General features: G+C 42.0%; 2 protein-coding genes across 3 annotated transcripts in view; both read right to left on the minus strand.

Moving 5' to 3' along the window:
* Positions 1 to 24,829, minus strand: part of MRPS6 (mitochondrial ribosomal protein S6) — a 68,733-nt gene that overhangs the window by 28,292 nt on the left and 15,612 nt on the right. The gene's annotated exons all lie outside the window — the stretch shown is intronic.
* Positions 141 to 24,829, minus strand: part of SLC5A3 (solute carrier family 5 member 3) — a 39,897-nt gene continuing 15,208 nt past the window's right edge. Inside the window, exon 2 of one of the 2 annotated variants that reach the window (XM_049857813.1) lies at positions 141 to 20,821. In XM_049857813.1, coding sequence (XP_049713770.1) covers positions 18,325 to 20,481 — 2,157 coding nt within the window. In that variant the 5' untranslated portion in view covers positions 20,482 to 20,821 and the 3' untranslated portion in view covers positions 141 to 18,324. The remainder of the gene's footprint in view (positions 20,822 to 24,829) is intronic. The other variant, XM_049857812.1, reaches the window with a different exon arrangement.

Here is a 24,829-nt window from a genome sequence, read left to right on the forward strand (position 1 = left end):
ACTATCATATCCGGGCCAAAGGGTTTAGCTATGAAGATGTTCATTACTGAGTTATCAGGATAGTGAATAAATGGAAGCCTAATTTTCTATTAATTGGAAATTGGTTCAATAAATTGAGATATTTTCACTGATTGAAGAAATACTATGCAGCCATTAAACAACAAAATGCTGATCCTTCTCTAATGACATGAAACCCGGGAGTATTTAATAATAAAGGAAGGGGAAAAATCAGCATATAGACAACATCCACACTTTCGTGCAAAGGAAAATAAACACTCAGGTGTGCATGGGTGGAGAAAAACCTGAACACACGGCAAGCTGCTGTTACCAGTTTCCCGAGGGCGTGAAATGAGTATTCCACTTTCTTTTTTTTTTTTTTACACTTGGCTTTAATATTTGATTTCTCTTAAAATGAACAATAAAAAGGTGCTTCACGTTTTCATCGCAAAGTGACCAACTTCTTTTTTTATAAACTCAGTTTTTCATCTTTTTTAGAAGAGTTTCTATGTTTTTTTTTTTATAGATACCATTAATTGTGAATTGAGTGTTCAAGCCCGGGATCCACGCCTGAACATTTAGTAGAACTTACTCCCGACTCCACATCTGTACAGATTTTTATGATCTAATAACCAAGGAAGTATCGATGGAGAGCTTTCACAGGCACCTGAGAGCCTTGCAAGCTCATACTTTCAGTATCATTATTAGTTGTTACAATGGGTTGCTGTCTTGTGGGGAACAGAGGCAACGTGGAATCTAGAAGCCAGGTGGAGCCCTGGTGGTGCAGTGCTTAAGAGCTTGGCTGCTAACCAAAAGGTGGGCAGTTCGAAGGCAGCAGCTGCTCCTTGGAAACCCTATGGGGCAGTCCTACTCTGTCCTACAGGGTGGCTAGGAGTCGGAATAGACTCAACGGCACTTAATAACAACAACAGAAGCCAGGTGACCGGAGATAACAGGTCCTGGGATCAGAGCAAACAAAAAAGATGTGAAAGGATAAGGCGAAGTCTAGCCCCTAGACCACAGAGGCCAACAAAGGCAACGTGAGGAGGAAACTAAGAGAAGCTTGCCTGTTCTCTGGCCACGCAGCCAGGACTGAGATTCTTGGAAACGTGGAAAATCTAACAGGAAAATGTATCCTCAGGGGCACATGATGAAAGTAAAACGAACCCAGGAAAGAAAGGAAGGGGAAAAAAATACGGAAGAGCAAGCGTCAGCACAGTGCGATGACTGATCTTCTGGGTTCAGCACCTGTTAGTGCTGTGCCAACACAGAGAGAGAGAGAGAGAACCCGTTGCTATGCAGTTGATTCCAACTCACAGCGACTCTACAGGACAGAGCAGAACTGCCCCATACGGTTTCCACAGAGAGGCTGGTGGATTTGAACTGCCCACCTTTTGGTAAGCAGCCAAGCTCTGAACCACTGCGCCACCAGGGCTCCGCTATGGAAACAGCAAGGAGTCATAAGGCAGCATGGCTGCATGTGCACATGCAAAGGCAGCAGGGTGACAGTAAAGTGACTTCAGCTGCAGGGCAGGCAGAATGCCTTAAGTCATAGCTAGACTTACCCTAAGTGCAACAAGCAGCCAAGCCCACTCTGAAACGTCAATCCCAGCACTGGTATCAAAGGCTATAAATGAATAAATATAGGAACTACCCACAGAGCAAAGGAAGCCCTTCTAAGTGAGATCCAATCTCGAACAAAATTCACGAATTGTCCTTCACTGGTGCACACAGGCTAACAGAAAATCCGCGTAATGTAATCGTAACGCAGTTCTGCTCCTTAATTAATCCACTCACTTCCAAGGTCTCAAGTCAAAGAATGTCATTTAAAGGACAAATGTGGCGGCTCACTTGCATACAACTAACCACCCCTTTCACGATTTAGGCAAGCACCAAGCCGATCCTCTGTGCACACTGGAGTCACCTGGAGGGCTTCAGCAACAGACACCGGGCCTCTCTTGCAGGTACTTTGATTCCATTGGCTTGGGGATTCAAAAGCTCCTGGGCACTGGGAACAGCTGAAGCTCTCCAGATGCTGACAAAGGTGAGAACCATACTCTAGCAGAAGCTGGCTGGCTTCTCTTCACCCCAAAGATGAAGGATTCTGGTTGAACTGCAGCTCATAAAGGACTTTCAGCAACAATCTCCTCCAGCTCTCATTTAGGGAACATAAAAAAGCTCCACTTTTTCTCACAGTAATAATGGAGTCCTCCCTGAGTATGAAAAACGGAGAGATGATAATCCTGACAGGTGAGTACTTGTGGTTACTACCACTTCATCAGCTGGCAACAAGGCCAAAATCAAGGCCCCCAGGCTTGCTATTCCCCATGCTGGGAGGTTTCCACTGCTGTTCTCCCCTCCCCTCTGCAGATGAATAAAAGAAGATGGGAGACAGGAGGACTGGCAGCAGTCCTGGTTACTATGGCAGCAAATACATGAAGCCAAAGTCCATGAAGCTGATAGTGAGAGCAAGAACCAGGTAGACACAACGGAATTACCTGTCTTGCTGACTGCGCTCCAGGCACAATCCAGCTCCCTGGTTTCCCCTTCTGTGTCAGCCTCTTCACAGGGCAGGAGAGGGGCCATGCCGGGAGGAGGGGGGCCAATGCTGGGAAGATGGGGAGCCAAGGGAAGTAAGAGTCCACAAAGGATTGTGACAGCAGAGGCAAATGGCTTACGAGGAAATTCTATTTAGATCCTGTGAAATCTACTACATGTGAGGGTAATGGTGTAGCAAAAATATCAGTTGACTGGGTTAAGACAAGTTTTAAAAAATAATGTATCCACAGGATCAGAAAATGAGCTTTGAAGAATAAGATTTGCACACCTTGATGAAAAATAGTAAAAAACTGTGTCTACCATCCAGGCCACTGCCGTGGTGCTTAAGTTCTAGCAGCTGGAGAAGAATCGACAACTTAAAGGATTGGTTATTTCCTCTACCCTGAAGAGCAGGTGGAGAAAGGGTATAAAGCAGAGGAATTAAAGGAATAAAAACACCCCTCAGGTTCAGCTATTCCTTAAGAAAATGTGCCCTTCCTCTGTAATCCCATGTGTATCTCTTATCACACACACATCTTGCAGGCAACATTACTTAGGAGTCCATCCTCTTCCCAAACTGAGCCCCTTCAAGGGTGCAGGTTACTCACCTTTACCGCAGGCTGGGGATATGGAGAACTGGCAGGCAGTATGTGTTCAGTAAGTGTCTGATGAATAAGTGAGTCAAAGGATAAACAGATGGCTGAGAGATGTAAACTGGTAACTGCATTTAACGCAACTACAAAGGAAGAAAGGGTTAAACTGAGTCACAAAATCTACGGCGAAATAAGATCTTCATTGCAAAGAGGAAAACAGCACTATTTTTGAAAGGCGGAGATGATTAATTAAGCTAGAGCAGGGCATATCCTGTCAGACAAAAACAGAGACGCACATTCAAGGAACCAGGGACAGACGGGAGAGAGACACTCAAACTTTTCAAGATTCTTGGGACCCAATCAAAAACCAATGGACACGTGACTCCTAGCGTGTACAGGGTGTACACTCTTATAAGAACAACAGTAAAACCAACAGCAAGAGCTACGAAAAATCCTGGAAACTGAGTCAGCCAGGTCCCATGCAAGGACAACAGGACTTTACGAAAGTCTGCCACAGGGTATGACAGTGAGATTTCAAACTAGAATTGGAAGGGGAGCAAACCCTAATTGAACTGCAGTTCTCATTTTGTTGCATGTATTTCTCATCAGTACAGTCTAACAGCAGTACCCTCCCTGGAATACCATATTCAACTCGGAGGCCACAATTTCAGGGTTATCAATTGCCTCAAAGTTGAGTTTAAGAAGGGGAATGTTTCAAAAACTGACAGCAGAGTGACAACAGCAGGAAGACACGTGGGGAAAAGATGATGGTGACCCAGTCTACAGTGTGGAGGCGGTGAGAACGGAAAGAGGGAGGCCAAGGGGGATAAAAACAAGGAAGGACACTATGTCCCCAAAGTCTTCAAAACATTATCCTGGACTCAATAATTACTTTTCTGGGAACCTTTCTTAAGAAATTAATCCTAAATACAAACCAAGATTTGTTCACAAAGATGTTCACTGCAGCAGCTCAAATGATTAGATAGGAACTTAGGGGGCAGTGAGCTATGTTAACGGGAGCGGAACAACTCAGAAAAGGAGGGTGAGAGTGGTTGTACAACTTGACCAATGTAATTAATGCCACTGAATTGCACATGTAGAGATGGTTGAATTGGTGTATGTTTTGCTCTATTTTCGACAATAACAACAAAAGAAAAAAAAAAGATGTTCACTACAACAATGCCAGTAGACACACTAACGTTCACAAGTATGGAATGAACAAACTGCTACATGAAGTTGTAAACGGGGAAATAATTAGATAAATGATGGCATGTCCATGTAACAGGTTACATAGTTGTTAAAATTTAGCTTAAATTCCTTCAGTAAAGAGGTAAGATGCTTATGATGTGATGTAAGTGGGAGAAACAATAAGATCAACAAAAGTGTAAAGAAAAAATGACTGGAAGAAAATATGGCGCCCTGGGTGCTGGGTCTATGGGTAATTACACTTCTCTGTTTTACAAACTGTCTACATTATTACTGGGATAAGAAAAGAGAAGACTGACTTCTTTCCCTCTTTTTTTTTTCAACCGTGAAGTCTGTTAAAACATCTGCTAGAACATAATTCTAGCAAACAAATGAAAACATCCTAGATGTCCAATAATAAAGGAATGGTAAAGTCAACTGATCAGTATCTTCTCTTCAAAATGGGATAGTACTGAGTTTTAAAAAATATTTAAGAGAAATGTGGAGGAAGCAAAAATTTTCAGGCTATTAAAGGAAAAAGAAGCACAGTGACTGTCTAAAGCTTGTCTCCTCTTTTCTTTCCTGTACTTCCTAGCTTTTCTTTAATGAGCAAGTACATCTTGTATACATACAATATAAACCCTTTGGTGACCCAATTATTTTCTGCTTTGCATTTTTTGATGATACATGTGTTTTCATTAATGGAAACACGCTTAATCACTGAGTGTGTCTGAATTTTTGGTAAGTAGTGCGGTTTGTTTTTTTTTTGTGTGTGTGCCCCCTCCCAAAAACCTACCCTAGGTGTTTACTGGTACATGCCAAGTACCACCACTTATACCTGAGTCTCTGCTGGGGTCTACTGGTACATATGTGTAACAAAAATTTTCTCAAAAACTATTTTCCTAACAAAAATCCAGACATCTCATACAATACCCTGTAAAAGTAGTAATTTGCAGCACACACCCATTTCTTCGGTCTCAAACATTCATAAAGGCCCCGGCCTCGTGGCAGCACACACTGTCAGTGGTATAGGAGCTTCCCAACAACCCCCAGAGGCTGAAAAAGTTCACGATCGCTGTATGTACTGCTAGGCATGAAAGGGTTAAAATTCGCCATTTGATTTGATTTGTTAAAAGGTGATAGTGCTTAATTCTCACAGTATCCTATTTTAACTTTTGGACCTGGCAGGAATAACCTCCAATGGTGTCAGGAAGAATTCAATCACGTGGATTTAGACCTTCGTAACAGGCCCAATAGGAAGACGGACATGAGACCACCTTTTCCCACACACAACGTCAGCCCAGAGACTCTCACATTTTGAGCCAGGATTAAAAAAAAAAGTCCCACCAACCTCATGCCCCCCAAAAACATGCGAACGCAAGGGGGAAAACGGTCCTTCTTTGCGTATGCGAGCCATCTCATCCTTCAGCCTAAGAGAAGTAGGAGTTAAGTTATAATTTAGATTACTAGTTAACATGAAGGAAAGGGTGCCATAGTAACTTAAAATATTAAGACATTTTAATCATTATTAAATGAAGTTGTAGTCATTTGGATAAAGCGGAGTTATAACCAGCTCAACAGCGACTAACAACAACCATAACCCAGATACCTTAAAAGGTAAAGAAACACCATCAATCAAATGCTCCCACATTTGTCATGCATACCTTGATTAAGAGGACACAGGACTCTCTGGCAACCCGTGGGCTGCTGAGCTGGGAATCTCAAGTCCTTCACAGGTATTCATTAAGCTCAGGAAGAAGCAAGCAGATAGGGGAGAAGATCCCTCACACCTTTAAACAAACAAAAAAGGGTGCACAGAATGCTATCTCCCTAATAGTGTTTTCGGCTTACTAGGGAACCCATTTCCAAAACCATAGCTTGTGAGGAACATGTGTGTAAAAGCAGCAAAAACACACAGGTCTGAAGAGACTCAATGACTGTTCCAGAACACTGCTCCAACACAACCCAAAGTGGAAGTTCTGAGGAACAGGAAAATAAGGCATCCAATTAACAGGACTTGGAGCTCTCAGCGAACACCACCAGGGCAGCAGGGAGGTGGTGTGCAGGGAAGGGCGGGGTCACCACTGCCAAGCTGAGACAACACATTCACTTCATAAATACGCACGGGGTACAGTGCCCATCCTCCCAGAAGGCTCCTCGCTCCATGTTATCAAGCAGGCTTGGCAGCATTCAGTGCTTCTACAAACCACACCAAGTCATGCAGAGCTGGACAGAAATGGCATATAAAACTGGATGTTCCTACATGTTCTCTTAGATAACTGAATTAACTCATTTATGCTTGATCATGAAAACCCCGATAGCACAGTAGTTAAGAGCCTGGCTGCTAACCAAATGGTTGGCAGCTCGAATCCACCAGGTGCTCCTTAGAAACCCTACGGAGCAGTTCTACTCTATCCTATAGGGTCACTATGAGTCGGGTTGGACTTTAGGGCAATGGATTTCTTTTATTTATTTTTTTGATTTATGCTTGATCATAAGCGTTGGACACTAGTGACAATATATTATTTTCCCGGGAGCCTGAAAGATCCATTCCAAAAACCTTGTCTGTCCCACAGGTCATGCGGACTTTACAAGAACTAAGAGCCAGTTAATGTCACAATAAAGGAGCCCTGGTGGCGCGGCGGGTAAAGCAAACAACTGCCGAAAGGTCGGCAGTTTGAAACCACCAGCGGCTTCACAGGAGAAAGATGTAGAGTCTGCTTCCATAAGGATTTATAGCCTTGAAAACCCTATGGGGTCACTAAGCATCAGAATCCACTCAACAGCGGCAGGTTTTTTGGTGTCATAATACGGCAGGTGTCGGCCAACTACAGCTCACAGGGCTGCCTGTGCAAACGTTTTGCTAGAGCGCAGTCATGCTCATCTGTTTATGTACTAGGGCCACGTTTACCCTACGAAGGCAGAGCTGAGCAGCTGCCACAGAGACTGTGTGGCCGGAGAAGTAAGAAATGTCGACTATCTGGCTCTTGGCAGAAAGTCTGCCGACCCCCGCAACGCAGCATGCACTCAGACGTCACAGACCTGAATTCAAAACCCAGCTGACGCAAGCTGTGTGGTCATCCACTCACTGTTTCAACATCTATTAAGCATCCACTGTAGACCATGCACTGTTCTAGAAAGACCAGTGACCACCACAGAGACTGCCCCCGTCCCTAGCCCGTAACAGAGAAAATCTGGCTCACCATTATTAAAATTCAGACCGTGTACACAGAGGTATTTTACACAGACGTCTCGATCACCTAACAGACAGGTACTCTTGGTACTCAGACACTTTCTGAAAAACGAATGAAAAAAAAATTTAATTCTAAGGAGCTTCAGGATTTAAAAAATGACTAAGTATAGTAATGTTAGGAGACTTGGCCCAGGTGGAAAAGGGAACAGAACAGGGGACAGGATGGGGAAAGGCGAAAAGAACCCTCCGGTGCTGGCTCAGACGTGTACTGTGTACGAATGTCACAGCTCTGGTATGCTGCAAGGGCCCAGAAGTAACAGCACCCCAGCAGCAATGAGCACACCCAGACCTGGATTTCTAAATACTATTTCCTATTGGACTGCCTCCCAGACTGGGGCAGGGAAAGTACAGCATGAGCCTGGAACAGCTTGTTGTGCTGGAAAACAAGGAAGGGTTCCAAAAATGGTGGAAATACAGGTTACAAAGGACCCCCTCAAAACCTGAAGGGGTCCCACTAGCTAAATCTGGAAATATCTGGGCAGAATAACGGATTATAACCCACTGAACAACCATAAGCTCACTCTGATGATAAATACAGAAAAAAAGTCAGGAAAAAATCGTCATTTTGCATCATCACAGGATAACTTCCTCAGGCAATAAGTACCCATGGATGCTAAAACTAGAGAGTCTTCAAATTTTATGAGGAATAGGTTATTTACATAGTTCCTAAGTGTTAGTGCTAGGTGCCGCTCAGTCAATTCCAACTCAAAGTGACCCCACATGACAGAGCAGAACTGCCCCATAGGGTTTTCTAGGCTGTAATCTTTATGGAAGCAGATCATCAGGTCTTTCTCTCCTAGAGCCGCTGTGTGGGTTTCCTTTTCAGTTAACCTTGCCCCATCAGGGCTCCTTAGTATCTCTACACAAATTGCTTATTACAAAAGGAAGAAAGAGTAACCTGTCAGTGGAGAAAGGTGATGGACACCACCTTACCAACTGACCAAAGTTAATGTCACCAATACTGGGACAAACCAACATCACATGCCTCCTGATGTAAAACTCGGGGGACATTATCACTTGTAATTCCTGCCAAAACTGCACAGCTTGAATCTAATCATAAAGGAAAATCCAAATTGAGGAGACTTTCACAAAATAACTGGCCTGTCCTCTTCGAAACTGTCAAGGCATGAAAGACAAAGACAGGCTGAGGAACCATTCCAGATTAAAGGACGCCAGAGACAAAAAAGCTAAATGTGGTGACTGGCCCCTGGACTTTAAAAAAAAGTTGCTTATTACTAGAACCAGTAATATTTTAAGTCTTTAGATTAAAATATCATTACTTTCCTAATTGTGATAATTATATTGTGGTTATGAGTGATTGTCCTTGTCTTAAGAAATGTACCCCAAGGACTTAGGTAGACGGGGATGTCTACAACGTACTCTCGAATGGTTGGGGAAAATATGTGTGCGATCAGAGAGAACGGCCAAGCCAATGTGGGCACTATCTACTACTGGTGAAATCTGATGAAGGTTATTCCTAAATTCTTAATGCTGCTCTTACCACTTTGCTGTAAATTTGAAAATGCTTCAAAATTACAAGCGGAAAAAAAACTAAAATTTTTAACCTACTGAACGTTTTGTCTATAACTTGATTCTCAGGCGATACCTGTGCGTTTACAGAGGGGTGTGAGTAAGTAACGGGCAGGGCAAACTCATCCGTGAGCCGAGAGGAGCAGCTCCAGTAGGCCCGGGACACAGGACACTGCGCGTTGTCGACGACAGACACATCTTCAGACTAAAAATACTCAGTCACAGGAATGGAAATTTTTCATTTTATTCAAAGTTGGTACAGAAGTGCTAACATTTCCATAAAATTATTACTATACTTCAGTTACAGGACAAAATACCACAGAAAAGAATGTATTTTGCAAGAAATGTAGTTCATCTTAAGTTTCCAAATACTTCTGAAGGCGAATGCAGCAGCTGGCAAAATAACACACAGTACACAAAGAACAGTGTATTTTACACCAAGTCAGTAAGGAAAACTGACAGATCTGTAGCAGAATTGCTTTTTTTTTTTTTTAACAGCAATAACACTTTTAAAAACACATTAAACCAAGATCATACATGTCTACAATTTTAAAAATCAGATTGTAGGTTAGAATAGTCAAGTTAGAATTGTCATCGACGGTTAACAATCCTAAATCTATAATTTCACTGTATTCCTTCCGATATGGAAGTAAAGGTTGACACCAAATTCTACTTTCTGCTTGCAACTAAAACACTGTACAGTAAGATGGACCCAATTAATTGAACTAAAAAATAAGCAGTGGGCGATGAAGAGTATATTGGAAATCAGTTCGTAATTCAAAAAACTCATCAATGACAAATTAATTTTCGACAACCGCTGAAAATCACGTTTGGTCTACAATGCATGATACACGTACACAATACACACCCCCATGTATTGACTGGTCTTTTACAGAAAATCTGAACAAAGCAGGCCACTGGAGAAAAAATGGTCTTCGATGTAGACATCTTTAAAAATGCATTAATACGTATCAAAATTACTACATAAAAGCAGCAGTACTTTGCTGACATTTGGCTTAAAAATAAAGGAATGAATAAAACAATTTCACAAGGTATTATTAGAAAAGGAATTGGTTTTCTTCTTGAAGAAGACTACTTACTTTTGCACAGCAACTATTTTTGATATCCACCTCATCAGAAAAAAAAAAAAAAGCACTGAGAAGCATAGCTCCATTCATGTGATTGCCGACATCAGTCTGCACAACAGAAGATAGGACGTCCACGAACATCCAAGGTCAATCCCTGTTTACCTCTGAACTCTGTTGGCAATCTATGAACTGGAGGATGATGGGGGGGAAACAGGAATAGAGATTCCACACCATCATTTGACACTAACATAATATGCCATTTGTAATAATAATAATAAAGCTTTTGCATCTACCAACTCTACAGAAAAATCTATGAGCAAAAGGCTTATCTGTCTGCCAACTCAAAAGTTAGAGATCTCACAGTGAAATCAGAAAATTTTCATTATACATATTTACACTGCTAGGACTACTTTTCACGTAGGCTAATTAAAGCAGTTTTCCATGGAATTATAAATGAAATGAAAGCTATTCATTCTGCCAAAGGAAATCTTCAAAGGCATTCTTTCTTAAAGTTCTTAGGAGCACAGAACACATAACACCCAGGGTCAACAGGTGGTAACTTCTCTGCATTAGCATATATACTGCTAGGCCGCAGACCTCCCAGCTTTTCCTTGTCCTGCATTCCTGGCACTCTTCTCCCCTGCCTCCCCCAGTCTGAGGTTGAGATTATAAGAGAACACTGCAGGTACACACACCAGGGGGGTCTCTTGGGTTAACTCTTCTAGAACATGTCACATCAGACCACACCAGCTATGTTCTTCATTCTGGATGCATCAGAGTTGACCAAGTCTCTCCCTAACAAGATAAATATACAAAATAGAGCATGGGAGCAAAAGTGTGCAGTGAGCTCCCATTCTGAGAGTTGTTTCCTTTAACATGTGGGCACGATTCCAGAGAGAGATGAATTTACTCTTTCCTGATAAACATGGACTGTTTCAGAAGTGAATCAGGTGAGGGGCAGGAGAAGGGCAATGCTGAGAGGAAGTAAATACATCATTTTCATCTATCACACAAACATTCACAGATTTCATCTAATCTAGTCCTGAAGAGGGTCAGGGGACAGGTAAGATAAGCCTTTAGTCTCTTACGGCCATTCTGAAAAGCATAGTAACTCATTTGGAAGACTTCTCTCAGCGTTAGCTTGATGCTCATGACACTTATGAAGCACAATCAAGCATGTGAAAAAATAAAGATAACGTCCACCTCGCTACGAGTTGAAAATGACTCGACAGCAATGGGTTTGTTTGTTTTGTTTTTGGTTTCTCACAGACAAACCTATTCAAAAATTAAAGACAAGCAGTACTTGCCCCGTTAAAATGTGAAATTTCTCCACGTTTTCTTAGGGCACTGCTGATGGTAGATAATATTTCCTAACAATTGAAGATAAAAAAAAAAAAATTCCAATGGCTCTACAGCTTAAAGCAGATGCTTGTCTACATAGTGTCCCAACCCCAAACCGGGAAGTCTGACCGTTTCTTTAGTTCCAGAGTGCGAGACAGAGTGCACAGGCTCCTTTAGTTAGTAACCCCAAAATATAATTGCAGCATTCTTGACGTTTGTATTCTCTCCCCCCACCAAAGTGGTGCAAACTTACACAGATTATGACACTGGATCGCTTGTTACTTAGGACCCATACCTCACTGCTCAGGGTTTTCAACACTGTGATCGTCATCATCACAACACCCGGTGGGCTTTGTGACTGGCACTTGTGGGATACTGAAAATACCACTAATCTTGTGCTTCCTACTGTGGAGACACGCACATGTATGAACGTGACTTTGTGCTTTCTGTGGACTTAAGCTTTTTCACCATCATGAAATATGAACTGTTCTCACAGGTGTGTTCTCAGGTATGCCTATCAAACCTGCACCAGGCAAGCCATAAAGTTAAAATAAACTCACAGAACTAATACGAGTTATTTTAAATGTTCAAAGATATAAAACAAATACAAATAAATAACATTCAAGCTACAACAGGAATACAGAACTAGCCGGTTTCCTTGAACCTACATAAAGGCTGCACATAAGGTATGTGAATCGAATTGTGTATTCTTACTCCCTCACTAGTTATAACAAAATTTAAAGGGGAACAATAACAACCGAGAGTTTCTATGAAGAAAGGGAAAGGTGCAAACTAGCAGAGTCAACAGTGGCAACCAGAAGGTACTAATCAAAACACACCAATCTCAGAAGCAGGTTATATTATGGATTACGCTGTATGTTAGCCTCTGCCCATTTGGGATTTCAATGTAACAACAATGAGCCTAATTTCAATTTCCAATTTTTATAGCAAAAAGTGAGCTATTAAGGAACATTCCACTTATAGGAGTCTGGGCTATATTGATAAATCGAAAAATTATCCAGACTAGTTTGTCCATCAAGGTAGAAAATTTAAACATTCCCAGACATTCTGCAGCTCTAGGGAGCTCGGTGAATTTACCAAGAAAAAAATGTCTCCAATGAGGTTGTATCTACTGTCAACTTCTTCTCTTGAAATCACTGAAACAGCTATGTCCCTTATTAGTCTTGAATGAGGGGGGCGGTGGGAGGGGTGATTATGGGCATCAATTAGAGCGCTTTTCCAAGAAGAGGAAAACCGTGGCTCCTACACGAAGGAGACTCTCAGAGCACACTATACTTTATCTTGTTGTCACTCCAGCTGCCTACTTTATTTTAGCAGCCCTCTATTCAATCACATTGTGAATCCAGGTAATCAAAATTTCAGTACAGAAAGGAAGGGTACTGGCTTAAGTCAGCAGCCTCAGGTTAAGTACAGTCCTCTTCTAGAAAGTAAAGTGTGTGGAATTAGTGATGACAGAGATACATCAAACCTGTTTGTTTACTTCTGAGTAAAAGACTACATGCCAACGGTTAAGACTGTTGGTTACCAGATAACGGGTGTGCTAGTCCCAAACAAAAGCTAAATCCACCCTTTATAAAGGATTTGAGATGGAAACAGAAACACAAATTACATAAACTGCCACACTGCTTTAAAGGTGAATCAGCAGTTTAAAGCCTTAATCCCAGCATTGGAGAGAGAAGTTCAAATAAATACATTTATATGGCTATGTGAAAAACGGTGGGAGACTCAATGCCGGCAAAGCCTATGAATTAGTGAAGCCCTAACTAAATTCTCTCCTAGGAGTGGGCACAGCTGAAGAGCTAGTCTTCCAACTGCGAGGGTAATCTGACAAAAAGCATACCAAACCAAGTGACACTGATGAAGGAAAGGGGCCTGCAGCCCTGAGTCAAGTCAACCAAGTCTAACTATCTCTCAGAAGACTATGATCATGCAATACAGCATCATCCCTAACTGTAGGGAAACCCGTGAGAACCGGAACTTGATGGCACTGCCTGGTTTTCTCAGGTCTCAAAAATCTGAGTTTTCCTTCTGGACAGGTTTTGATCTTACACAGGTTCTGGCTTTTGCAGGTGTTACTGCAGTACAAAAAGGTTTCTCTATGTGCCCACTAACAATTCACTTTTCTTTATTGCAAGAACAAGTCTTTCTGGCATCAAAGCTAACTTCACTGCCTCTCTGCATTGTGATAGCATCCTTTCAAAGGGACTTGTGTGTTCTCTTCCTAACTTTTGAAAAAAGAGTTTTAAGAATAAAATACTGATGAATTATTAGTGCTTCTATTATTAATTAACACAAAGTCTGAGAAAATCATTCTTGAGAATAACATCTTAAGCTAATAGAAATTCAGTACATTTAAACATAGTTGTATTTAATGAGTCCTCTGGATCTAAGTCCTCAGTAGTGGGGGCAAAGCAGCACTCTCATGTTCCACCACAGAAGCAAGCCTGAAGGTGAACACAGCTGCCAAAATACCAAAATGCAAATCTGGTAAGTGCTGAAAGAAAGGCTAGGTGAAGAGTGAAAGCAGCAGTATGAGGGAAGACAAATGCAAGGTAAGACCAGTCTCTGAATGGTGGGGCAGTACACGTGCACACAGAAATAGACCCTAGTTGTAAAGTCAGCTCAGGCTAATGTCAACACTGAAATGACTTTAGCAAGTTAACACCTGGCTAATGACAAATCTTATGAATACTGAAGCCTAAAAACTTTTTTTTCTACTAAATTATCACTATCTAATATCAGTCAGTTTAACCTCAAATGTGTTAATAAACTCATATTTCATAATATCTAACATCAAACCAGGGTTTAACCAGGCTGGATCTTACTCCACTGGTACTATCATCTACATGGGGTGGGGTATAAACCAGCAGAGAGCCAAGACACTTCAAGATCTAGAACTCAGCGAATACGATTCTAAGTTAGCAGATTTTAAACTAATGTTTGTCCTTTACCAACCTGTTAATGTCTGTACTACCCAGGTACTTCTCAGCACCTTACGCAGTTTCTCTGTTTTCTTAGGAAGATTTTGTCCTGTCAAGTCTCTGTAGTCATATAACCTAACAGGGATGGTCTTGTACACACCTTCTCCCAACCCAAACCTGGGGAACGGTGGCAACTGTCACTACCAGATATTCAGGTGGTACTTCCCAGCCATCATACCTTGATGAAAATGAGACAGGAGAGTAAGTAATAAGGGAAGCAAGCCTAACCTGCCAAGTGAGAACATTAAAGGACCTAATCTTTTAGCAGCTAACAATATAGCTGATCTAAAAAGCCACCAAACGCACCGCCGTCAAGTCAATTCTGACTCATAGCAACCCTATAGTGGGTCTACTGAGGGGTAAAGAAAGAAAATATCCCATAACATTAAATGATATTCAGGGAGAGAGGGCAAAGACCCATTCAAACAGCACAAGGAGCTAAGAACGAAGACTTAAAGGCTCTAATCTGTCCTGGACCTTTAAGCCCTACTGGGCCTCAGGCCTTGTCCAGGGCAAACCCTAAAAGATTCAATTCTTAAAATGTGAAGTTTCATGGAGAAACAGGCCCCTTCGAACTTCCTGAAGCACCATTCTTAATAGCCACGGCTATGGTGACCCCGGCCGGCCTCTTTGGGCAGTAAGACAATGGATCCTTTGAGGCAAGTGAAAAGGAAGCTCTGGGAGACTCCTGATTTAAGTGCCATTGCTACTGCAACCCTTCTCTACCCTAAAGAACAAGAGTGATCACCTCCCCAGAAAAGAATGCCTGGAGGGGAAGAGATTGCGTCAGTCGTTTGGAAAGCATCTTACTACCTTAGGGTGGCAGGACAGGACGTTCTGCAAGATGGAAAGGAGAATGAGAAGTCCCATAAAACAGCCAATAACTAGCTGCGCTTGCCAGAGAAACTCATCAGACCGAGACTAGGTAGCCTGTGAGGACAAAAATTTGAGAGCTGGGGAATATCATTAACAGCTGATAAGACAGTACTTCTCTCCACCTCCAAAGACCAGTGTCCTCACCTCATTTTGACTTTTAGCTATGTTAGTTACTATCAGTCAATTCTGCACCTTAGCTGAGCTAATATAAAAATACATACATGCGAACGTACAGAGACCAATGTCATCATTTAGTATGAACATTCTACTAGCTTAGGCAGACCATGTATCATTCCAGGAACAATCATTCTAGTGAAATACAGACTGAAGACTGGCACCCTGAAATGAAGTTGCAATCAGCAATTCACATACTTATTCAAGCACATTATCTATTACTGGGAACCAGTAAGGAGGACAAGCTTCAGGGACTTCCGTCTAAATAAAGCGATGTTTACAATGGCAAGAATAAACAACCCTAACGGATCTGCTAAGTCATTCCTTATTTACAGACCTTAGTACTCTAAACTTGACCTACTGCTATATACAAACAGACAGACACAAGATGATGCGCTTCATGTATCTTACAAGACAACAACGGAGAAGGTAGAGGGACCTACAAACTGTTAGGAGTCAACATTCAATAGAGAGAAAACCCACACACACACCCCATTCCATTTCTGCTGCAATAGAAGGGGTAGGAAGGCTGCCAGCCAATAGGCCAATTTACTCTGCTGAGTTATACAGCAATGTGCTCAGAGTCCAAAACGACTTTAATTCGTACAACTTAATGCCAACTTGAAAAACCCAAGACACTATTTCTTCCCCAAATACCAAAAAGTTGTCTCAAAGGAAGAACAGTTTAATGGGCAAACCATGAGTCCAGATTTGGAGACCTGGTTTCTCTTCTTCCCTGTTGTTCTTACTGAAGACTAGTAGCCTTGGACATGTCACAGTCTCAGCCTTCACACAAGAAAAGGGTGGTCCCTACCTTTTTGGCCCCCAGGTTATAAACCTGAAGAATGTAACAGAAAAAAAGTTCTACAAGGCACTCTAAGCGCTCTCAGAAATACACACTATTCATACATGAACTGTTTTCATCTACAGACTCAGTCCATCAGAAAGCCTCCTGGAGATGGGAAGACATTATGCTACTGGTAACTTCTAAAATCAACTTTGGACTAATCAAGTCCATCATGATGAAACTTGTTTACAGACTACAAAAATGTTAAAGTCATTAGGACTGAGTTTTGTTAAAAATCTACAAAAGTAGATATAAAAGTAATAATTTTCCTAAAGAATACAAGGTTAATAAAATCATGCAATTTAAAAAGTATCAGAGATTACAGAAAAGAAAGTAGATACACAATTAGCTTCCTTCATCTTTTATGGAGGACAACAAGGACAGCGCTGGCCACTTATGGACACATAACTACGTAACCTACAGCGCTTTTCTCTAGCATCTTTCACACCTTGTCCTCGCTAAGGGGAATCCTTCGCCTGTGAAAAACAGACTCCCTTCCATGGAAATATCCACTGAGTACCAAGCCGACAGAGGGTCCTATAATTATACAAGTCCTGTAATGTCCTCTACAAGACACATCACTATACCCAGAAATTCTTGCTCTGGTCCCTCTCGAATATGCCATCCGTTCTACAGAAAGCCTGTGCTGACACCCTGCCAATAGCAAAGCGTGGAGCTGGGCTGTTATTGATGGTCACTTTGCACTGTAACATCCTTGGGCAAAGCTGCTTAACTTTTTAAACAAAAATGTAGAAGCCATCTACACATGGCAAGTCTTTTGTGAAAAAAAATTGGGAAAAATTTTTATCAAGGATACAACATAATCTCAGAATTAAATTTTCCCTCTAAAAAGTCAACCTCAACAGACTATCATCTCATCAAGTAGGGCAACCCAGCACAAAGGCAATGTCAGCTTTTTTTTTCAAGTTTATGGACATTATCTTCCAACTGGGAAAGCATCTGGCTACTAAAGAATGTTACCAAATGGCAAGAACAATGCTAGGGAATTAGTGGAGTACGAGTAACCACCCGTTGAGCATAAGCTTATCCAACACTGCTTGGGGGCTACTGATTCCCAGGCTGTAGGAACAACCTTAATTTGGTCATGTGGATCATTCACAATGTTCACTTCATTTTCTCCCCCATACTCATTTAACAATACAATCATGACATACAACTTTATAAAAACAGAGTTGGTGGTCATTTGGGCATGGTTCATTCAAACTTGTCTCAAAGGAGGAAAAACAGAAATGAAATTAAAAAAAAAAAAAAGGCAACAGGAACAAAGTATTCCCCAACATCCTACAGCCTGGTGGTACATGAATCGCTACAGGAAAATATTCCTTTCTTTTGGCAATCAGAATCCACAGACTCGTGCTAACAAACTAACCTGTCCTCAAATAAGTACCACACAAGCACATTAGATTTTCCGCACGTAAGTGACTGTACAATATCTAGGAGATCAGTTTAAAATGGTAGTTGGGATTACAGAGTCTGAAAAAAACTTTGACATGAGCGAGTCTTCCACTTCAGGATTAGAAGGTCTACCAAGACTTGTCAGTGCAGACAATATACCTATTCGTGATATCGTAACATATATTCTGCTCTAAATGCTCTATGAGAACTGTTGGTCTCTCCTTACTTTGGTATGGAAAACTTTAAACCATGTTTGCACAATGCTGTCTGCTAAACAAGTTTTGCTTCATTTAAGTTGAAGAAGATTTACTTTCATTCATCTCTGGGAAAATAAAGTCTTGCAAATAGGTGATTTTCTGCTAAGTAAAATTTGGGTAAAACCTACAGCGTAAACAATGCCTGAGAGATGCAACAGTTACATACATAATTTTTTTCAAAGAACAGTATTTTCTTTAAGTTAGTGTCTCACCATATCCTTAAAAGTTCATAAGGAGAAATAAACGAACATGAAAATTCCAAGAGAACACACAGCAAAAAGTCCAATATTCAGTATTACTTTAACTTTTGGAGTCTCTTCCAACATTTGTAAACAAACAGCCTCCTCCTCCATCAGGTCTCTGAGACTCCTCTTGCTGAGGCTCTTACTTTTAAAGCCACAGAACCAGTCTATGAAATTCCAGTACCGGCTGCCATCCTCCATTTCTTTCTTTCTCTCTTTCTCACCCATGAGAGCTGCCTGCCCGTTGGAATAAGCATCCACTGGTGTTTCTGCCTCAGAGTGACCTAAGGAAGCCACTGGGTTGCCTTCCTCTCTGCAGGTCACCAACAGATTCACGTCTTCAGGCTGAAGGCCCTTAATGCTGTCTTCAGATTTCCCATTGGGAATGATGTGGTTGATGGCCTCGCTGTTCTCACTGCACCTCAGAATGCTTTTCTCTTGCATCTTGTATGGTTCATCCTTCGGGGAACAGCTCTCCTTCACCACCACACTCCTCTTAGACCAAAAGGTGGTGGTACGAATCTGTTCCTTCGTGGGAGGTGGTGTGAGAAGGCTAACAATTACAGTAATGAGTCCTGTGACCCAAAACAATGCTGTGGCCACATACATGTAATGGATGTCTTTGATGAAGCCAGGTCTGTTATCAGGCTGGTCACACTCTGGGGCACGGTAGGTAAAGGCCAGCGTCAAACGGATTGCTCCAAGAACAAAGCCTGCCATCCCACCATAGAAAGCCCCTTGCTCATTGCAACGCTTCCAGAAAATTGCCAGGAGGAAGAGGGCCGCAACCGGAGGTGTCAGGTAATCTGCTACCTCTTGAATGTAAAGGTACATCTGGCCTCCTTGCATCTCCACGATGATTGGCACCCAGGCAATGCTAATCACCACCATAAAAGCCACAAATATCCTCCCCACAATCATCAGTTCCCGAGAGCTTGCGCTCTTGCGGATGAGTTTGTACACATCGAGGGTAAATATGGTGCTGGCACTGTTAAAGATGGAGTCCAAGTCACTCATCAGAGCTGCAATCATCACCGCCATCATCAGGCCCCGAAGCCCCACAGGAACCAGCTTCATCACCAGGCGTGGGTAGGCAATATTGGAGCAGCCGGCTCTGCTTCCACACACCTGCATGCAGTGCTCTGGGTTGATGCAAGCTATGTCATCAGCAAACAGTATCCTGGAAATCATTCCTGGGACCACTATGATAAACATTGGCAGAAGCTTCAAGAATCCAGCCATCAGAGTAGAGCCTTTGGCATGGGCGATGTTTTTGGCTGCTAAGACCCTCTGCACGATGACTTGGTCAGCGCACCAGTACCACACCGAAGCTGGGGTCTGCCCAAGAATGAATCCAGGCCAAGGGACATCTTCATCTGTTGGATTCCGCAACATTTTCAGGGCATCTTTCTTAGGGTGGACATTACAAGAATTTGTGTTGGACAAGTTGTACGTTAACAAGATGGAAGTGACATTGGGCGAGGCCAACATGTACCTTCTCTTAACTTCCTCAAACCCGCCAATCTCCATCATGCTAATAACCATGAGAGTCAGTGCCCCAATGATCATGAGCAAAGCCTGCAGAGTGTCTGTGTAGATCACCGCAACAAGGCCTCCGGTGACAGTCAGCAAGGCAGTCATACCAATGAGCAGGATGACAGATACATAAAGGTTCCAACCCAAAGACTCTTGGATAAAGAGGGCACCTGAATACAAATCCACTGAGAGCTTGGTGAAGATATAGAGGATCAGAGACAAGGCTGCGAAATACACCTGAATCCTATGGCCACCAAATCGCTTGGACAAGTATTCAGGCATGGTGTATACCCCTGACCGGATGTAAATCGGGATGAAAACCCATCCCAAAAGTTGCAAAAGCAGTAAGGCATTGAATTCCCATGCGCCCACTGCAAATCCACTTGCAGCTCCAGATCCTGCCAGCCCAATGAAGTGTTCACTCCCAATATTGCTCACAAACAGAGAGGCACCAATTGCTACCCAGGTCATAGAGCGCCCCGCCAGGAAGTATCCACTCACGGTGCTTCTATTAGATTTCCACATGGCAAAAAAACCAATGCACATGACCAGGATAAAGTACAGGGCCACTATGGCAATGTCTGCCGTCTCCAGTACAGCCCTCATTTTGGTAACCTTGTGGGAAAAGGCTTCCAATGACAGAAGTGTCCGACTCTTTATTCACTTATTAGTACCCCCAGCCAAGTCTGTAAACTGTACGTGAACTGGACTACACAGAGCAACACAGCAGGTCAAAGTCTTTGTCCTTTGGTTTGCTGTCTTGATGGTGGTGGTTGTGATAAACTCTGAAGGAGACAGTTTAAATTTTCCTCCGCTTCTTAATTGGGATCGAGAACTTAGCTCGTACTCTTAATCCACTCTCCACAAGACCATGCAGCATTTACTCAGGTGCTGGAGGAGACATTCTGAGTTGCAGCTAAGTCTAGTGAAGCCTACTGTACCAACCCTGCAAGGCAGCAAAGACAAAAGACAAAGATTGAATTAGAGGAGGGTCTCACCAAGTGATGAGGACACGTTCAGTCTAGCAAACACACGGCGCAACAAGACATTCTTTATAAAAACAAAACAAAAACTTTTTAAATGCGCTTCAGTTCCACAGAAAGGGCAATCTGTAGTACCGCGGCTGATACTTAAAAGTCAGTGAGAATACATGTCATTTTGAAGTAAGAACAAAAATTCATTGACTTCATAACTAGGTAGGCCTAACTTCCCCAGAAACTAGGAACTGCCTACCAGGCTATTGCCCTTTCTTGTCTTACTGTGGTGGTCTCAGAGCAAACAGGCAACAAGATTTTAAAGCACCTAGAACGCTTCGGAGGGGGAAAAAAGAAACTATTAATAGTAAGTGCACCGAAATCAATCTTTGAGTACTACAAATCCCCACGGTAATGCATTTCATGGCCCAGTTAGGGTCCTATAAATAACAGGCAGGTGATGTTCACTAGGTGCTATCATCTATCTACACCCAGAGTTTTTAAACACAGATAACCAAGCATGGCCCAGCCTGTGCAAATCTACCGCCATGAAGATAAAACCTCTCTAAATTCTTGCCGCAAATGAACATCTGGGCTAATCGCCATACAGTAACCTGGAACTTGTGAGATGACTTCTAGCTTAAATGGAAACAAGGCATTTCACAATGGTAACTATGAACATACAACTTACTAAAAGACCCCAAAACTGTATTCTTTCTTCTGGTTACAAGGAAGGTGTTGGAAGGAGATAAAAAGAAATTTTTAAAGATGTAATTTCCTTCCTTTTCACTAGGCAATACATCCAAGAGAACTTCTGAGAGGATAAAAACACTGGCTCAAGGCTGAATTCTGTTGAGTTTTTTCCCTCTTAATGCTTTTTTGTTGGAGGGTATATAGGAGGGGAGGGAAGTTTTTTTGGAAGGCTGAAAGATAATGTGATTATCACTGTTATCTTCCAAACCTAAACAAAACAGACATTTGCCAACCATTAAAGACAAGTCATTATCAGTTAAGTCAGTTACAGTTATTTTTCAGTCCTGGATTAACATAATCACTGTGCAAAACAGACATTCAAATTTACCTAAAATCAGGTTGATAAATTTGATGGTTTTCTCCTGGAAAAGAGACAAATCCTCAACTTTTAAAGCAAATTATAATTGCAGCTGCTTGAGAACAGATCAGTGTGAAAAACCCTGCTTCTCAACCCAATGCCATCTACAAGTTAATGTCTACCTAATTTCTCCATTTATAATAAGGCAATCTCAGAGTAAATGTTTTTCTATGCTTGAAAAGGAAGTTCCTTGTTGATGAATGTAGGCATCTTCCTTTAAAATCAGCAGTAAACATAACTCCTATAAATGATACAAAAGCCATCGCTGTTCAAACCTGTTCATGAAAGGCTATAGTACTAAAAACCCGAAAGCACTACACAGGCAGCAGCGGCAAGAAGAAGAGCTGGAAGTAATGCCTCAAGATAGATGTCCTACCAAATCAGGTTATTAGGTCTAATTCACAAAGCTGCCTGGATAGAAACGTCTTTTTGCCTTTTTTAAGCATAAAGAGGTATAATAATTACGCTAAGAAAGCTGATTAAAATCCTTCCTCCTACAAGTCAGTGTCAACACCGAGTAGAATAAGTAAAATTGCCACAGACAAAAGCACGAAACGCACTAAGTTGGGATTTCAAACAGTCAAATCCTAAAACATTGCTCACATTTCTATGACCACCTTCCCCACCCCAAAAAACTTCCAAGTTTTTAAAGAAATTCTTCTCACACTATTTTAAAAGAGCCACCTAAACGTTGACTAACAGACCTTATTTAAAAGGGTACCTGTAATGTTTCAGCTAACAGACAGGTCTTCATTACAGCAAAAAGGCTGTCAGCAGCTCTGAAATTCTGCTTCACCGAGCTCTCCCTGGCCCCCAGCATCCCAGCCATACCCCTTCCACGCATTTCAAGTCACAGCGAAGCCCAGCTCACTGGTCAGAGGGGCCCTTTCAGATATCCATCTTCTCAATGACAGTAGCTGACTCTGTGTTTCTCCAAGAAGTACGGAAAAGCACCCAGGATTTTTTTTTTGCTTTTCTCAGAGGCAAGGGGGAGAGGGAGGGTAATGTGGCCACCACAGTAGCTTATCTGTTCAGAGAATAAACTGCTCAGAAACAAAATACTTCCTTCCCTGACACTAGGAAGCCCGACACCAGGCTTCTCCAGTAGTACCGTTTTTCACTGTCAAATGTGATTTACACAAGGCACCCATCTTAGCCATACTCTGCTCCATGGTGAATGCTCAATGGTCAGGATTCCGAGGCCATCCAACCCCAACTCCCCCAGAAAAGGAGGTAAGCTACAGGGACAAGGCTTGTTCTAACCATAAGAAACGGGGAGAGGGGGACAACCAACAGCTCAAGGCTGGGCCCTCTCGTCTCCTGCCTCTGCCTCCTCAGACCCTCCAAATGCCACAGTTGACAGTCCGCTTCTCACTAGAACTGGTCTTTTCCAGTTTAAACAAAAAATGTCCAGAGACCAGCACCTGGTAAAGATTGGGAAAGGAAAAAAACAAAATAGAACCAAAAATAGGTCAATTTAATGTTTAGAATGTTATAAAATGCTAAATTTCACACTCTAGTCATGAAAAGAGCTGGTCACAACCTTGAACTTCAACCTCTCAGGAGATAAGTTGCACGCACCCTAGAAATGGTTCCAAATATAATACATAAATCTTGTATATTTTATTCCTTTCTTTTAAAGTAGTAAACATTTCTACAACAAAAAAAAAAAACAATGAACACTGCCCTAGGCTTCTTTTATTTTTAGGAAGAATATACGTGGAAAATCCTTTTTCTTCAGCTAAGATGACGTTTTTAATTTGTATTTTCATATTTATAGGGCTAAGTTGGTTCACAGTTCAAATGAACTGCAAAAGTGAGAAACACAGGACAAGTAACAGAACTGTCATAGTTACGAGAAGTATGTGGGTTAGTTCCTTGGTAGAAAACAATTAGTTCCACAATGAGAGCAAGATTCCTAGAACGGATAAAGAAATAATCCTCTAGTGGCGATGGGCATATTTAGCCAAACCTCAACCACAAGGGTGTTTGTTTTTAGACTCCCCCAAAGGAGGCAACTTCCTTCTTAGAAAGTAATGTTTTATTGATAGTTTTACACAGAATTAGAATACAATTTTGGCATTGTTTCATGTATTTGGATGAACTGAATTACAACTAAAGAATTAACCCAGCTACAGAACTGTACAAAAGTATTTGCTGCAAGTGACCAACTGGAAAGAGGAAAAAAAAAAAAAGACCAAGTTAAGATCAGTTATTAAACTACTGAAATTATTCTGGGGCATTGTGGACATACCAGGGCTTATGCTGTTATCTTTGACAGGTGGATAGCCACCTGTCATAAATAACAACAACAACAAAAAAGAACAAGGAAAACAATCCCTAAACTCAGTCAGGGCTCCAAATTCAATGAGGCACCTGGACTAATGAAGGAGAGGATCTGTGACCCTAAAACTGACCAATGCTCTATTTAGCTTTGGAGTCGGTTTGAAAACAACACACTTGTTAGGGACTGAATTGTGCCCCCCCCCGCCCCCCCCCCCCCACCAAATGTGTGTCAACTTGGCTAGTCCATGATTCCCAGTACTGTGATTGTCCACCATTTTGTCATCTGATATGATTCCCCTATGTGCTGTAAATCCTATCTCTACATGTTAATAAGATGGGATTGGTAGCAGTTATGTTAATGAGGCAGGACTCCACCTACAAGATGAGGTTGTGTCTTAAATCAATCTCTTTTGAGATATAAAAGAGAGAAGCCAGCAGAAAGACATGGGGGGACCTCATACCACCAAGGACCAAGAGCTAGGAGAACAGTACTTCCCTCAGACCCAGGGTCCCTACGCTGAGAAGCTCCCAGATCAGGGGAAGATGGATGACACCTTCCCCCAGGGCCGACAAAGAGAAAGCC

The sequence above is a fragment of the Elephas maximus genome, chromosome 18, assembly GCF_024166365.1.
Source record: "Elephas maximus indicus isolate mEleMax1 chromosome 18, mEleMax1 primary haplotype, whole genome shotgun sequence".
NCBI classification, from domain to species: domain Eukaryota; kingdom Metazoa; phylum Chordata; class Mammalia; order Proboscidea; family Elephantidae; genus Elephas; species Elephas maximus.